This window comes from Centrocercus urophasianus, unplaced genomic scaffold (assembly GCF_019232065.1).
Source record: "Centrocercus urophasianus isolate 14NV4802_14NV808 unplaced genomic scaffold, USGS_Curo_1.0 seq_13, whole genome shotgun sequence".
NCBI lineage: Eukaryota > Metazoa > Chordata > Aves > Galliformes > Phasianidae > Centrocercus > Centrocercus urophasianus.
In genome coordinates this window covers 23,951,603-23,968,951 of record NW_024884475.1, presented here as the reverse complement: position 1 = coordinate 23,968,951, position 17,349 = coordinate 23,951,603, and the positions used below count along the sequence as shown (strand labels likewise).

At 39.4% G+C, this 17,349-nt stretch overlaps 1 protein-coding gene across 6 annotated transcripts in view; it reads left to right on the top strand.

Annotated features, from left to right (window-relative positions):
* Nucleotides 1-17,349, top strand: part of FRYL (FRY like transcription coactivator) — a 152,719-nt gene that overhangs the window by 47,617 nt on the left and 87,753 nt on the right. For all 6 annotated transcript variants that reach the window (XR_006167780.1, XM_042812591.1, XM_042812592.1 and 3 more), the window contains one exon: nt 16,215-16,414. Coding sequence is in view for 5 of the 6 variants with exons in the window: in XM_042812590.1 (XP_042668524.1) it covers nt 16,215-16,414 (200 nt within the window). In the remaining variant the exon portion in view is untranslated. The remainder of the gene's footprint in view (nt 1-16,214; nt 16,415-17,349) is intronic.

Here is a 17,349-nt window from a genome sequence, read left to right as displayed (position 1 = left end):
TTTCAGTCCTCAGGCATCCAATAGGCTCTCATCATCCGCTTGACTCCTGCCATTTAGATATTTGTGAGCACTGATAAGATTCCCCCCAGCCTTCTCCAGACTGAACTGCTCCAGTTCTCTTAGCCTTTTCTCATGAGGGAGAAGCTCCAGGCTCCTCACTGTCCTGTGGCCCTCCAGTGGACTCTCTGAAAGTCCCCTGTCTTCCTTGAGTGGGGGAGCCCAGAACTGGACACAGTACTCCAGGTGTGGCCCCAGCAGGGCAGAGTAGAAAGGGAGGATCACCGCCTTCGACCTGCTGGTCATGCTCTTTTTAATGCACCCCAAGATTGGCTGTCTTGGCCACAGGGGCACATTAGTGGCTTGTGGACCCACATTGCAGATCTGTTGGCATAAGAGAGCATAATAAGGTGTTGCAAGTTCTCATATGCATCCATAGTTAGAAATAAGTCTTTTTTTCCCTTTTGTTTCTCTAACCTATGCTTCTTATCATATGCAGCTGCTCTAGCAGGTTCTTGGTAACAGATTTCTAGAGGTTAAACGTTGTTCCTCTCTCTCTGTTATTTCTGTGATGTAGCAGTGTGGAAACCACATTGCTGAGCAGACTGCTTCCTGCAGGAAAAACTAATGTCTGTTGTGGGTCTAGGGAGCTTCCAGTCAGCCCTGTAGCAAAGTAGATTTTTATGGTGTGACAAAAAGCATCTCGGTATTTTCTGATGATATCAGTATAGGACTGTGCAAACTTAAATACCATGTCGGGGAGGAAAAGATGAATGATGAGCTTTGGACATGGAGCTCCAGCTTCTAGGGCACTGACTTGCAGCATAACCGAAGGGTGACCAAGGCTTGTTCCATTTCATGGCTTGAGTTGGTCCCGTTCCAGATGTCAGCACTGAAGCACTGTTTGTGGCACTGTGGTCAGTCTCCAGCCCTAATCCCTGCTGAAATCCGTAGTCACTGCAGCACAATGTGCTGGCAGGTGCCAAGCACAACTTGTTTTCCTCCCTCTTTGCTTGTGGTCCCCCTCAAGCAGAGTTGTTCTCATCTTATTAATGAAATCTGTATCTTACTACTTAAGAATGATTAAAGAAGTAGTGCATTTTCTTAGAGTACATGCAGATTTTCCCTGTGTCTCAAATACTGATGAGGCTGCTATTCAAATGCTTCACCAGAAAAGACAATGTTTCCAGCACTGAGTAGGAATATTTGGGCAACATGTTAAAACATTTTTGGTAACACTATAGCAGAACAAGGATGAAACAATCATTGCCTCATTTTTAGGTACGCTAGTGTGTTTATATGTCGTAATTTAGGAGATGGGAGCATTTCCTGGTGATCTGTGCTGCTTCTGGTCAGTAACCTGTGTGACGTTTTTTTCCTCCGTATAGCGGTAGTCAAGATATTTATGAGTTATACAATTACATTTGTGATGTCCTCTGCTAAGGAATTCCACTCTCTGTTTCTAAAGAGGACAGCATGTTGGAGAATTTGTAAAGCAGAATCTTAGTTAGGTGATTTTTTTAGAGAGGATTTCTTCTTTTTATGTTTGTAGAAAATTGTAGTCTTCTAAAATATCCCTCAAATATTGTTGCTGCCACTAATGGCCATTGGTATCAGTGCATACGGCTCGTATGGCTGAATGCTGAGTAACTTTTCAAGCCTCAAAACCTCATAATATGCAAATGATTGCAGTTCTGAATGTAGCTGGGATTCACTTGTCCTGCCTCTTTACAGGGTGCTTTTGTTGAGATTTGGATTTAGATATCAACACGTTTATTCCTGTCAATCATATGAATGACTACAGAATAGATGTTACCTGTCTCTTATTATTTTTTCTGATAGAGTGGATGTTTTCTGCTTTGTTGCTGTTACTGTTGTTTTTTCCCCTGAGTCTTCCTACAAAAATGGGAATAATACTATTAATTTCTGTCAGAAAGCAATGTAGGAAATAGCATCACAACATTGTATAAACCATGTCACAAATGTAAGTATGGGAACTTGTAAGAGGGGAAGGTGATGTTTAAAATAAAAACTGAGTTTTTTCTTTTGCCTTTTACTTTCAGTACAGTACAGCTAAAATCTTTTAAACAACCAGTTTAACCATGCATTTTGAAGTTCTGTGGACAAGCATATGATAGCCTATTTTTGTTTCAGATGTCACTAGCCTTCTCCCCAGGATCTGACAAAGAGGCTGTTAACTCTGAAAGCTTGGTGTGTTTACAGTGGCTAAGAATAACTCTGTACCACACTTGGTATTGTCTTCTTACAGAGGTCCAGTTCTAGCACTGGGTGCGGTTTGCATGCCATGTGAGAATTTACAGCTTGTCTTGTGCTGTGCCCTTGCATTGTTACTTTCTCTGAAGACTCAAAGCCCTGAAGCTGGTTGTTTGTTTTCTAAGAATTCGCAAAACTGCAGATTCTTACTGGCTCAGTTTACTTTTATATGTAATAAGTGTAGAGAAATTTCTTCAGAAGATCCAGGAGGAAGGAGAAGTGTCTCATGCTTACTGATGTAAGAAGATCTTTAAGTAGGGCTTTGTTAGAACTCAGTGCTGCATCATGCTCTTACACCAAGACTGCAGAAGTGCAGAGGAATGTCAAAACACAGTTGCTAATCATAGAAACAAATTAAGTTTGTATTAGAATCCCAAAGTGCAGCGCTCAGTCATCTAGATATTTCCTAATTTTCACATTCAACACATTTTTTTCCCACAAAACCAAACCTAGAAAACATTCTGGAGCCTCACAGCAAAGTTGACTTTGCTGTTGTCCTGTGGAGTTCAGTGAATGAAAGGGAATACATTTGAGAAACAGAAACACAAATACTAGAGCTAATTTGGAAACATTGACTTTACAAAAATCGTGTGAGATCTGCACACATCATTGCAAGGAAGTGAAAGCTGTAGTTTAAAAAGAGCTGCCTTACGGATGTGCTAACCCTGCTTGTGTCAGAAACCAAAACTCAGCAAGTGTGCAATTTTCAGAAAAGCTGAAGTTTTCTGCCCTGCTGAACTTTATTTAGGGTGTTATGTTGTTTTTCCTTCTCTTCTTTTTTTGTTTTCCCCCTTCTTTTTTTTCTCTTTGGATAGTTAGTTAGATAGTTTTAGCTGGTTACCTAGCTGCGCAAAATGTTGTATTTTTTTGCTTTTTCCTTCTCAGTGAACTTAGGAGAATATGCTGTTGTGTTGGTTTCTTTCTCCTTAAACTTAGCAGGTTGAGTTAGTCTTCAGTGGCTTACTTCTCTTTCCAGCTTGTGAGCTCACCTGGAGGATTGCAAGGCAAAACTGACAGAAGCAAAACGGAGATGAATTGTTCTTTCCCGAAACTGATACTTGATGTATGAGTCTTGCCCTAACCCTGATTTTTGTATGCTGGAGCATGTTCTACTGCTCAAATATGTTGACCTGTGTTTTTGTTTTTTTAAGCCTGGAGTGTGTATCTTGCACTTTAATTTTCAAATTGTATCACAATATCAGAAATGCTGTTATAATGTTTCTGGTTGCTTCACTAGGCAGTTACTATAAAAAAAGGGAGAATGTTCTTTAAATGAACAAGGCCAACATAATGTGTCTTCAAGCTTTGTAGAAATAGTTTTCATCTTATAGATAACATACTTACATGGAGCAGTTGAAAAGAAGATCATTCCGTTTCTTTATAGATTAAAAAGAAATTGTATAATACCTGATATGAAGTTATTGGCTACTTTACAACTGATGCTCCAGAGTCTTTTTCCCAAATCACTTTTTACAACAAAGCTGCTAATATTCATTACTTCTAGCATTAACTCAGGAAAGGTATCAGGTTGACATTAATGAGATTAATTGAGGATAATGAGGAAAAGTCTTTTCCTCTTTCTACAAGAAGCTGCAGTTGCTCTTTTCTCACAAGCAGGGAACGAGGAGGAGGAGGAAGAGGAATATAAAACCAATTACCTTGGCCAGGAAAATCCTTACAAGAGCTGCTGGCTTCTGCTGCTGCCCTGAAATCAGACCAAACACAATTTGTCAAGCATTTTGTCACTGTTTTGTCTCAGTACAATGGATCAATAGGATTTTTTTAGTATCCGCTTGTAGATTGGGTTCATAGAGTGTGGTTTGTTTGTTTTTTTATTTAATATCTTTAATCCTGCAGAAGGAGGATGGGGAATTCTGGTTTTCCAGAGAAAAGTGAATGAATTACAAAAACTGAAAAAGGGCATATTTTTTCTCTTCACCTTTTAGTGCAGGCAAGCTTATGGTAACACTGACTTTGTTGCTTGTGGCTTTTCCTTATTTTATTTTATTTTTTTGTAGTATATGTATTTGTATGTCAAAAGGAAGCAAAACTTCATCAAGGATATGTGTGTGGGGATGATTGTTAGAAATAAGCTGTCTGTGCAGCCATGTATCAGTGCTTTTGTGCTCATCCACCACTTCCTTTTTTAGGTACTACTACTTAAAGCTTTACATGTAGAGTTTAGTTTGTACTTTCCCTCCTCCTCATGTAGTGAGCATACAATAAACATAAAGTAGATATTTAGAATAAATTCAATCTTGTCATTGCTATGGAAATGTGTGTTTTCTTAACTTATAGAACATACGGAAAATGTGTATGGAAATCTGGAATTGTCTTTCCTTCTCTTTTTCCTGTTCTGTCCTGACTAGTTTATCTTCCCACTGCTGCCTTCGCCTCCTGTATGCTTTTTAATTTAACATCATTTATCCAAGCACTGATGGCATATTTTTGGGTTTTTTTTGGCCAATGTCAGATCTGACTTAGCTCAGAATTTAGAGGGAGCTTCTCCAGTGATCACAGCATCAATATGTTTCCAGCCTGATACAGCCTTCAGGGTGAAAACCTGCAAAGGAAGAACCAGATTTCTCTGTTAGCAGCGTTTCATTCTCTGCACCCCTGCAGGCTGAACGTGCTTTCTGTAGTGAGTGGAAAAGGTTTGGGTGAGAAAGGCAGTGTGTGTAAGTTCACCTGCAAACTTCCCTCTCTCTTTAGATGTTAGAAGCTGACCCTCCTTCTGTGATGCTCAAACAGAACTAGAAGAAACCAAACCAACACTGAGAAGCTTACATTTACTCTGTAGGAATTTGCTTCTGGAAACTTTATTTGAAAGAGGAAAGAGTCTGCAAGTGGCAAAATGCTGGAGAACACTGATAGAAGCTGTAGGATTATGCATGCATGTTAGGTTCAAGTGGGTATTTAATTTTTGGATTCTTACTGGTGGTTTGGTTAAATGCTGCAACCATAACAATGAACTATGGGATAATATCAAAATATTCAGCTTTACATCATTGAGAAAGTTCTTTTAGCTCTTTTAGCTTGTGTTTGTAGAGAAGAATTTGATGGTGTTATTAGTTGGAATCAATGCCAGATAGCTTGCTACCTGAGCTGACCTCCTTCTTAATTGTGTTCTTGACTACAAGAGTTAGAACAAAGGGAATAAGGACATGTCTGCAGGGCTTTCACAGGCTATGGCCTCTGCTGTTAAGTGTATTCGTAGTGCTGTCTAAAAGCCCTAAAACCACAACTGATATGGCAATGAACCTGTGCTAATAGTTCCCTTTGAAAGTTAGGGAGTACTGCTAGCTCAGAGCTCTTGGGAGCTCAGTTTATGTTTTCCTGAGGGCAGGAGGATTAGAAGAACCAAGGTAACAAGCCAAAGTTACACCATTCTGTCCCTGCTTTCCTTATTTAAAGGAAAATTGTAATCATTACTGCTGTTGCAGAAGTGATTTTAAAAAAAGACATAAACATGAGATACAGCTCTTTTAAATGCCTTAAGCACTTCTGCAGTTTAATCACGTGGGAATAGAATCACTGCTTTGCATTGTTACTGGAAGTGACTTACACTGTAGAAGCCCAGTATTCAGATATAGGAACAAGTATTAAAAAAAAAAAAGTAGCTTTTTTTAAATTTATTCTTACTTTGTTACTGTTTCGAGAGAATACAAAATTTGTAACTAAGTAGAACTTGGTCAGTTATATGTGCCCAGTTCTTACAGTTCAGTATTTTGAAAGAAACTGAGATATTCGGATATGTTCTGGACACAGAGCGAGTGCATTGCCAGTGCAACTTGCATTGCTGCCACTGTGCTACCTCCATAGGTGATGGTCTTGTTCTAGACGAGGGGCAGATGAAAGAGACAAAACAAACTATCCTATGCTTTATATATTTTTTAAGCTGATCTTACATGAAAACAACTTTCTTAACAAGCTTGTTAAATATATTGGCGGTTATGAAGTATAAGATGAAATAATTTTGATGCCTTGATGTGAAGGTTTCTGTGAAATTCAAAATACTTTTTCTTTAATGGAAGTGGTTTATCTGAAGAGGGCTTCTGTTCTGGCAGTTCTTCTAGAAAAGAGATTATATAAACTGCAATTTTAGTACTCTGACACTTTAATGGTCAGAATTTCCTGATGTCATGCTGTAATCAAGAATGACTGGGCAAGACTTGAGACAACTTAGTTTAAATCAATTTCCTTTTCCTCTGGACAAATCTTTGTGCTTTGTCATGTTGTTTTCAAATTGCGTGTGTATGGTTTGGTCTTCTGGCACCCTATGCTATCCAACTTACCCACAAATATCTTCTTTTTTTTCCTGTCCAAACTGGCTTGCATACATGGCCTGCCATAGAAGGCTCTGTAAAATGATTGGCATAGTGACTTGTAATTCTTTGTGCGTGTGCTTGTAACAATCTCTGCAAGTATTTCCTGTCTAGGCTCTAGCTCTTGTGATTTTAAAAAGTGTAAATATGGTAAAATTGGTTTGATGGACATTCTAGTGATATTTTTCTGGGTTTGTTAGATTTTCAGTTTCTTCCTTCCAGAGATAGCTACTGGTATCATAGGCCTCACATTCTCCCGTGCCATCTCCTGCTGATTAGAACTGTGTAGTGTGGGAGGTCAGCTGAGTTGCAGCGGGGGTCTTTGAGACTGCAACTTGTAGCAGCCTTTGCAGCAGTCTGATGTTCTGGGTGGGTGGACTTCGAAAGCCTGGCAACAGCTGTTGCTCCACTCCTTGCTGGCTGCCCTAGAGGTCCAGGAACCGTCCTCATGGCAGAGCTGACCTCTTTTTTCAGCCAGGATATTTCTTAAGAAAATTATTTGTTTTCTACTTTCCATAGGTAGAAAATACCTGCACATCTGATTCTGGGTGCTTGTAAGCAATGCACGTGAGCCTTCTTTCTGTTGAATCACAATCCCATATTTACTGTATGAGGATAACGTGCTACTTTGCTACTAAATTTAAAGAATTGTGGTGCTGTTTTTTTTACCTGAGGGAAAGCTTTCCTTGGTGCTAAACACTCAAATTTGTCTTTTGCAATTGTGCTGCATTTTGAATGTGCTGCATTCCACAAATGAGAGAGGTTTAGAAAGAAGGTTAAGCCGGGTTGCTGCTTCTCATCTCTGTGCAATGGTAAGGGGAACGACTAGCACAGTGCTTGTAAAGAGGTGGCAAAATCAGCAGCATTTACTTGGGGAAGATAGTAATCCAGTTTCTCTCTTCTCATGTATCTAAATTTAAGGAAAAGAAGTACTTAAAAATAATGTTTCCAATTTGATCTTCGTGATTTATTTTGTCTTCCCATCCTCTGGAGTTTTGGAAAAGAAATAACCATTCTGCTTTGATACTTCTCAAAATAAGTTGGGTAAGAGACTGCAAGAGATGAAGTCCAGTACAGGAAACAGAATATTTGCTGGTCAGAATTTGCTCAGCCTTTAAAGAAAGTAGGCAAGAAGAATTTCTTGTTTTCCTCATCATGCTTCCCCAAAGGCAGTCTGTAAATCAGTACAGAAGGGGCAGAAAGCTGCTATGGGGCAGAGAATATAGCAACAGCTCTCCAGAAGATGTTAGTGAGAATGAGTTTAGAAGGGAGAGAGAGCTTCTGTGATCTGTGTGTGCTTGACCCACAGGAGGCTGACCTTATGCATCTCAGACCATGGTCACAGATGTGGGAAGGGTAGGAGAATTTTTCTTAATTTAAACTTATTTTTATAAAGAAAAGCAGCACCTTGGAATTTGAAGTAATATTTTGATTTCTGTTCTCCTCTCTCCCATTTTGGAGACTGTTTCATTAGGTTTCTAGACAACATTATGCCAAGTGAAAATCTAAAAATTACAGTTTCTAAATTAAATTGTCAAGTCTAAACAGTAGTGGAGAAAAAGACTACTTTGGAACAGCAAAGCTGCCTAATTGTGAAGAACTTCAGACATGAGGATCATCAGTAGCAACTTGCATGTGCTAAGGGGTTGCAATCTGTCGCAGATAGCAGAAAGTCGAATATTGCCTTACAAAGACTTTATGCCTTAGAATTTCTGCTGTGTCTGTGTTGGCTTGTAGTAATATTTCTGGTTCAGTTTACTAGCAGAGGAGTCTTGTTTTTGGGGAAAGTTAAGATAAAATTTCTTGCAGGTGTTTTCAGAGGCTGTGGGCAGAAAGCAAGGTTTGTGTGAGTACCTGTAGCTACAACATTGGCAGCTATTCTTTCAGCTGAGTCAAATTTCTGTAGAAAAATGGCTTACATGGTGAAACTTCAGAAGATTGCTGTGAGGTTTTTATTTTGTTTTCTTTGAGTCCACTTGAAAACTCAGCTGTCATAGTACCAGTTTCCACAATACACTCAAAGAGCTTTCCCTATATATTCCCTCTCAGGACATCCTTTTTTTTTTGTCACATGCTTAGTTAGCAACTGCTAGAAATAAATGCATCTTCCACTGATTGATGTAAAATAGATGTATGTTTCTTTTTTCCTGATATCTGGTAGCTGATAGCTGGGATATCTGAAGCTCCTAAGATAAATTGTCAGTAGGGAAATATTTTCTACTGCAGAGGTAAAAGTGCAAGTCCTGATTTGGAAGTGGAGGGGAAGTTATCAATATATGTATAACTTCCTGCCGCTGAAAGATTTGGCTTGGCTTTACAGGCATTACACTGGCTGTATGGCTCAGCTAACCAAGTTCCCTCGAGAACTGGAAGTGATTAAAATTAGTATATATGTATATTTTACAAGTCTGGAATTTCTTCTCTTTCCTTTTGCTGCAATCTGTTATCGCAAGTAACGTTTTGCAGGTAAATGAGTGTTGATGAAATAAATGGAGCCAACTGGATAAATGCAGCATGATGCCTGGTGGGTCACTATAGGTATCTCAGTGCCACTTTCCCTCTGCCTGCAAGGCAGCCGATGCCGCTACACCGTGCTGCACAGTATTTCTTATCCTTGCCAGATGCAGAGGCTTTCTGCTGCAGTGCCCGACTGGAGCCAGCTCCAGGCTGTGTGATGCTGCTGAACCGAGGAGCCGCCCAGCACCGCAGATGTGTGCAGATGTGCTGGCTGTGCATGAGGTCAGCCGGGGCTCAGTGCAGCCGGAGCTAATGGGCCAAGATATCCAGCTTAGGAACAGGCTCCATGCAGTAGCAGTAGTGGTGCATGATTGGACAAAACCAAAGAAGTACCTGTGGCTGTTTCTGCAGCGTGGCACGCTGTGTAACCCAGGTAAACCAGCTGGGTACCCGCTGTGTGCTCCCCTCGCTGCTCTGAAAGCAAATCTACGTGACCGAAGTGAATATATCGCTGACAGAGATCATTTAATGTATACTCCAGAATTTTTAATTCATTTTTGTGTCCCCCCATAACTCAATTTTTTTTGCCTTTTATTTACTGAGTTCTGAAAAAGCACCTCCTTTGAGGGTGTACTGTATTTCTTTTGTCAGCAAGTTTTGATTGGTTTTAGAATGGCTCTTTATACTTGATCTGTAGACCAGAGGCTGAAGTTTGGAAAGTGCATCTTTTTATTAGAGAACTATGTGCTAAACTTAGTTGTCTTCAGAAAAATGTTTGGCCATTTCTTTTATTGAAATAATGAAGCATGTTCATGGAAGTTTTTTTTTTTTTTTTTTTTTTTGCCTCTATGAGTAAGGACACTTAGGAAATGGAAACTTGATGGTATGAAAGAATTGGAGAATTGAAAAAAAAATGAGAAGGTTTTTTAATACTTTGCTGTAGAGAGCAGACTGCTGTTTTGACATGGGAGACTTAATTTTTTGACTCTGCTCATGAAGTGTTGGGGTGACTATTGGGCAGATTGGATTGTCTCTATTGAGCATCAGTGTCCTTATTAGAAAATAAGGAGTTTCTCTGGTTAAGTGAATAAAGAGTTGTTGCTCTGAAGCACTCTTAATATTTGTTACAGATATTTTTCCATGTATATTAATTTCACTTCTGTGTGGTAGAGTGAGATAGTCTACATGTTTATCAGAGCAGGAGACAAAGAGGTTAATTAAAATACTATGAAGTAAAAACACAGATAATATTTTCAATCTTTGAAATTTTCATATTGTCAATTAGACTTTCAAAACTTCTTCTGCAGCAAGTATCACAGGAAGCCTAAAGTAGGTGTGATACTGTCTGTGCTGTGAAAATAATAATAAAATGATGAATCATGAAATGTAAGCTGTATAAAATGGTTTACTATTGTATATGTATATGGTTTACTTAGCAATGAGCTAAATGTAGCAACTAAGTTCGTAATCCGTTTGATGAGAATGATGGAGGCCTTCTCAAAAGTGTGTTGAGTGTTCTTATTTTATAATTGCATACTGTATTTAAAATAAATAAAAATAACTTTATACATACTTGCAGCCACCGTAAAAGAGGACAGGTGCTTGGTAGAAGTTCTGCTTCAGTCCAACCAAACATTCCAGCTTTCTCAGCAGCAATAATAACTCAAGAAGAGTAAATTTCAGGTAGATGATGTGAGTCTCCTGGTACTATTTGAAGCAAATAAGAAGGATCATCACTTCACTTAAGTGGAAAGCGGTACCAAAAAAGTATATAAAGCCTAAAAACCGTTGTATATTAGCTGTGAAATCAGTTGTGCTCCCACATTGCCACAGGTTGGTGTGCATCGGTTACCTTGGGTACCTGCTTGGTATGTGCGAGTCCTGAATAACCTCACTGGTGTATAAGGGACCCCATTTATATCCTCAGCCACTTGATGTGTTTGGACTATACAAAGAGAAGCAGGATGATAAAAATACCATTCTTTAATATCAACTTCAGTATTAAGTAAACTTTCATAGGTCTGGATGCTTGTGTTTACCATGAAGAAATTTTGTTACTAATTTAACACCCATCAGTGTGCGTTGCCTTTTGACCTAGGAGTGCGTTGTCTGTCTAATTATCCTTTGTATTGTTTCAGTGTTCCTTGAAACTATCCAAACAATTTGGTGTGTCCCTAGCAACGAAACAATACTGTTTAACAGATATTTCCTACAGCTCTTCAGGGGCACTTGCTTCCAAATTTCCCACGTAGCACTAGCTCACATTGGAACAAACAAACAGGATATTGTTTCAAGTGAATAGCACCCAGTGTTTCAAGCAGTTTATGAAAGTAGTTTTTTGTTATCGGACTGTTGCTAGTGGTATGGTATGGTTTTTGCTTCCAGATTTTGTCTGAAGTGCTGCAGATTGTTCCTTAATTTTAAGCTTCAAAACAATGTTCGAAACTTAGATTTTGTCAGGCAGCAGAGAATGCTTTGGTGGCAGGGAGGAGGAGAAAGAAAATATTTAATCCTATCCTGTAATGAGATTTCTCCATTAAATATGCTGTTTAAAATCCACACAGATCCTTTTTAGAATGTTATCAATTGCGAGTTCATGAATCCCACTGAACATAATTATACCAGATAATTGTGTAGTTAAGGAATCTGTTAATAGATTTTGGCTTTCCTTTACAGAACTACTGTATATATATATCCTTTTATTAAACAGAGATCAACCCCCTCCATGTTTTCCCTCCTTTGTATTTTTTTTTCCTGTTTATGTTCAGCTTACTTACTGGTTTTACATAGCAGTTGAAACCATAACCGTTGTCAAATACAGAGCAAGAGTTATTAAGTATCTTCAGCAAGTTCACAGATTAAAGTAAATCCTAGTCTTTTATCCAGCTATTTGAGTATGCTGGTCCCTCAAGGAATCTACTGTATTTCTAGCTTTCTCATGACACTGTTTGTAATTGCATTTTTGACTTTTTGGTGGCGAGTGGGGATTCATTGCCAACTGAAAGCTTTGTGCATGTTAGCAATACTCCAGGTGTTTGTGGCTTTGCTCATCTGACATCTGGTTTTAGATCAACCATAAATAGTCTTGGGACCTCATCCTGAGTGTGAAATGGTTTGTATCTTTGAAAATTAATGTGTGTTAAAATCAGTGAGATAAGACCTTAGAGACTAGGACATACTGGGAAGAGTTCAATGGAGGGCTATCAAGATGATGCAGGGCTTGCAGCAGCTGCTCCTATGGGGAGAGGCTGAAAGCTGGGCCTGCTCAGCATGGGGAAGAGGAGTTCAGGGGAATCTCATTGATGTCCATAGATACCTAAAGGGAGAGTGCAAAGAGGGATAGTGCCAGGCTCTTTTTAGTGGTACTTAGTGCCAGAACAAGAGGCAATGAGCACAAACTGCCCAAAAGCTGAGTGGTCTTCTCCTTGGAGATCTCCAAATGCCCCATGTGCATGGGTCTGGGCATCTGCTCTGGGTGTCCCTGCTTGAACATGGTTTGAGCCAGATGGACCTGGAGGAGATTCTGTGGCCTCTTATTGAAAATTAGTCGACTTTTGTTTGGTTCAGAGTAAGTAAAGTACTGTGAGGATGATCAGATCTCAGCCTTTTCCAGATTCTTTAGTGGCAGGGCTTTTTAGGGTCATCTTTTAAAAGCTGGATACAGAAGTGTATTTTGTAAATACACTTTTAAGACTTGCCTACACAAAACAAAGAATGTTATGGGTTAAGAAGTATGTTACTCTCGCTCAGTTTCCATGCAGAGGCACAAAGTTCCAGCTCTTGTTGAGGAACGTGGGCTGGACAGCAGTGATGGTGATTGCTGCCAAACTCTGCCCGGTTGTTTGGGCATTGTGGCATGCTCCAGTACGCAAGGCTGGAAGGAGCCAGAGCAAATGCTTCAGTAACTTTTTGAGCAGATGCAGCTAGCAATGCTCAAGGGATGGTTTACAATTCTCCCATTTCTTTTAGCTTCCATATGTGATTTGAAACAATGAAGTCAATTAAGTTACTGTTGAGTAGAACAAAGCCTTAGCTTTCTATAAGCACTCATATTTAGGATAGAAAGAATTGCTTACCTAGAAATATGTAATATCTGTTGGATGCTTTAGCTATTAGGCACCTTAGTACCTGAAACTTTTGGTTTACTTGTCTTTACAAATCTGCAACTCTTTTCAATTTAGGCACTTTTTAAAAGAAATTTTGTTGTTTATGTTTGATAAAAATGAGAGTTGTTCCAAATCTCTGTGTATTGCAATATTTTTCTGTTTTGTAAAGCTCAGAAGCTTGGTGTTTCTGCTTGTTACCTGCTGAAGCTAGGAAGGATACGTTCCTTCTTTTCTCCTTTTGTGTTCTCATGTCTTTGCACTTTTACTCTTGACCCATAACATATCTGCTTCCTTTCCTTTGCTGCCTTTGGTAGCATTAGGGTCTAAGAAAAGCAGGAACATGCATGTTGGAGGAAGCACAGAGTGCTTGTAGGGAAACAAAATGGGCTTTTTTGTTGAGAGGGTTTAAAATCCTGTGCTAATGGGTAAGTGGGATAAGAAAAGATTTTTCCTTTCAAGTTAGGTGTTCTGGATTGTTGTCTTTCTTTGTTGCAGGCACTTTGGCCTCTTCCCAAAAACCTTGGTGTATTTTGCTGTAGTGACTTTCTACCCTGCAGATCTGGAGCCTGGCAGCACTTCCTAGCTCTTGTTGCCTGTACTGTGTGGCACATACATTTCAGTGCCTTTTGTCAGCAAGACCAAAAAGTTAGATTGAAGTCTCACAGGATGTTCTGAAGCACGTTATGACATGTGGCAGGTGTGCCTTGTGTGCTGGGTGTTCTGGCACATCACCTGCTGTGCCCCCTGATTAATGGCAACAAGGCTGTGTGATTTTGGCATTTCCTTCCTGTCTGTAAGAGGACATATGGCAGTTTATAGATGGCAAAATTTACGTATTGCTCAAACTGCGCAGCTTATCTTAACAAAAATGGTTTGAACAGCAAATCTGTGCTAGAAATACTTGGAGGAAAAACACAGATCATACATACTAACAAGCTTAAGCAGAGGAACTTTCCTTTTTCATGGGAGATTGAGGTAATTGGGACCATTTGTGCATTTCCCTTTGTGCTGAGTTGTCAGCTTTAGTAATGCATTTGATACGTGGGTATTTTCTGTGGAAGTTGAGGAAATCTGCATTTTGTCAAACGTAATTTTCTGAAGTTACAGAAGAAATTCTGAGCGGCTTACAGGCAAACTTGGGAAGGCTGTAAGCAAAGGACTCTTATGACTTGGTTTCCATGATAACCAATATTTTCACAGATGAGATGAAGAATAAAAAAATGTTGAGTGAAAGTTGCGGATAACATTTAGCACACAGGAATTGCATTTGCACAAATTAAAAACAAATGAAAATTTTGGAAATTAAGAAGAATTGGTAAAGTGCATCTCAACACCTTTTTAATCACAGAAAGCCTACAGAGCTTTACCTGGGCAAATCACAATAAATAACAAAGTAAAACAGACTGATACTAGACTCCCTGTACAACTATCATAGGAAAAGAAAATCCTAGTATGAATAGGAAACACAGAACGATAGGAGTTGAGAGGGACCTCTGGAACTCATCTTGTCCAGCCCCTTTGCTAAAGAAGGTTCCTTCCCTTCAGTAGGTCACACTGGAAATTCTCAGTATCATAAGAAGTCTTAGTATCTATTTCTATTATTTAAAAAAACTTAATAGCCAATAAGTATTTTGATTTTGTGTGTGCAATATGGAATTATTGTTGTTTCCCCTAATTGTCGTGGCTGTATTAAGCACTTTGAACAGTGAGTTGTAATACCTGATTTTTGATACTGCAAGTCATGTCAGACAGTAGCTGTAGCAATAGCAAAGAAATGCTTTCAAGTGTTTAGAGGGGAAAAGTGAAATTTAAAGTGGATAAATATTATGCAATTTTAGCCTAGGACAATTTCAGTAGATGAGTGAAAGCTCTGTTAGAGAGAGAGAGAATAATATATTGATCAGTTATTTAATGTGGCTGGCAGGGGGCAAATCTTCAAGATTTTTTATTAGAGGGATGACCTGGTTTCAGCTGAAATAGAGTTAATTATTTTCCTAGTACAACGCTCTGTTTAGGATTTAGGATGAGAATAATGTTGATAGCACACCGATGTTTTAGTTGTTGCTGAGCAGTGCTTACACAGAGCTAAGGTTATTTCTGCTTCTTGTGCTGCTCTGCCAGCAAGGAGCTGGGGGGAGCACAAAGGGCTGGGAGGGGACAGCAGTGGGACAGCTGACCCAGACTGGCCAAAGGCATGTCCTGTACCAACTGGCGTCATGCTGAGAAAAAACTGGCTGGGGGGAGGAAGCTGCTGCTGCTCAGTGCCTGGCTGAGCATCGGACAGCGGGGAGCTGGTGAGCAATTGCATTGTGCGTCGTTTGTTCTGTATGTTCTATTATTGCTGTTGATATTATTATTACAGCTTCCATTCCTTTCCCGTCTTGATCCCAATCCATAAGTTTTACCTTTTTTCCATTTCTCTCTGCTGTCCCATTTTGGTGGGGGTGGGTGTGAGCAACTACTCTGTGGTGCTTAGCCACTGGCTGGGTTAAACCACAACAGGAGTGGAGAAAAATAGTGAGTGTGACATCTCTGGAAGGAACTTGCATTCTTTTTGGAAAAATCAAATTGCAGACAGAAGTTGCAGAGAGGCATTTCTTGTAGGCCAAGTAGAACCTTGAACTTGGATGGTTCATAAACATCACCTCTAGAAGATGCATTTCACAACGCAGGGAGGTGGTCCTAAAAATTGAACTTTCGATTTTTAGCCATACTTGAACTGAAGACGTTGTGTATTAAAGTCTGTGTATTTTATCATGGTCATCAACCAGTTATGTTCAGAATGAGGCTGTTCACACACCTTGAGGCAATTTTGCATTTTATCAGTAATGAGAGTTTATGCTGTACTCCATTATCTAACCTCAGAGTGGAATTTCCTGTCAAATGCAAAATAACAGTTGAAAAAGACTTCTGGATGTTTCCTTCTGGGATACAGAATGTACTGTGTGGATACATTTATGTGGTGGATGAGAAAGTATCGAAAAGTGTCATTATTTAGAAGTTCTGCTTTATAGCTCACTTTTTTTTTTTTCTTTTCTTTTTTTTTTTTTAATAGCCTCCACGCCACCCAGCAGAGTAAATAAACGCAGAGTTTCTCCAAGTGTTGCTTCCACTTGGGAAAAGAGAGGCATCATCATGTCTAACATTACTATTGATCCAGATGTAAAACCTGGCGAGTATGTCATCAAAAGCCTCTTCGCTGAATTTGCTGTTCAGGCTGAAAAGAAAATTGAAGTTGTAATGGCTGAACCTTTGGTGAGTCCTTTTTGCTATTAATTAATTAATTAATTAATTAATTTTTGGGTAATATCCCTTGAAATGATTCTGGTTTTGTTTTGTTTTGTTTTCTCTAAAACAAGCTGATATATCATATCTGTGGTAACTGAAAAAAACATCCACAGATACTGTTCAGTTTTTGCAGGGGGTTACTTCAATAATAAATGGGCCTCTACAAACAGGATTGCTACCTAGATAATATTTTATTGACTTCCTTCAAAACTGTTCTAAGTGGTTACTGGAAGTAAAGCCTCTTAGTATTTGTAAGTTCTGAAAAATCACAAAAGGAAATAGTGACTACAAAAAATGTTCCTACATTACTGCTACAAAAGCATGTTTCCTGTTGATGTTCCTTTGAAATAATATTTTTTTGAAAACAGAATTTCAAAGAAAGATGCATTTGGTGTGTTTGCCAAGTAAGTTAGCACTGACACTAACATGTGAGGAACACAGTGTCCAGTATATATTGCAGATTAGGTAAAATGCAAAATTCTGTTTGTAACCACAGAATCGTAGAATGGTTTGGATTGGAGGGATCTTAAAGCCCATCCAGTTCCAGCCCCATGCTGTGGGCAGGGCTGCCCCACACCAGCTCAGGCTGCCCAGGGCCCCATCCAACCTTGCCTTGAGCACCTCCAGGGCTGGGCACACGCAGCTCTCTTGGCAGCTGTGCCAACACCTCACCACCTTCTGAGTAAAGGGTTTTCTCCAATATGTAATCTAAGTCTCACTCCTTTTAGTTTAAAGCCATTCCCATTGTCCTATTATTTATTATTTCACATAAGAAGTCACTTCTTCTCCTGCTGATAAGCGCCCTTCAGGTACTAGAAGGCCTCAGTGAAGTCTCCCTGCAGCCATCTCTTCTCCAAGCTGAAGAAGCCCAGGTCCAGTCTCTGCAGGAGAGGTGCTTCAGA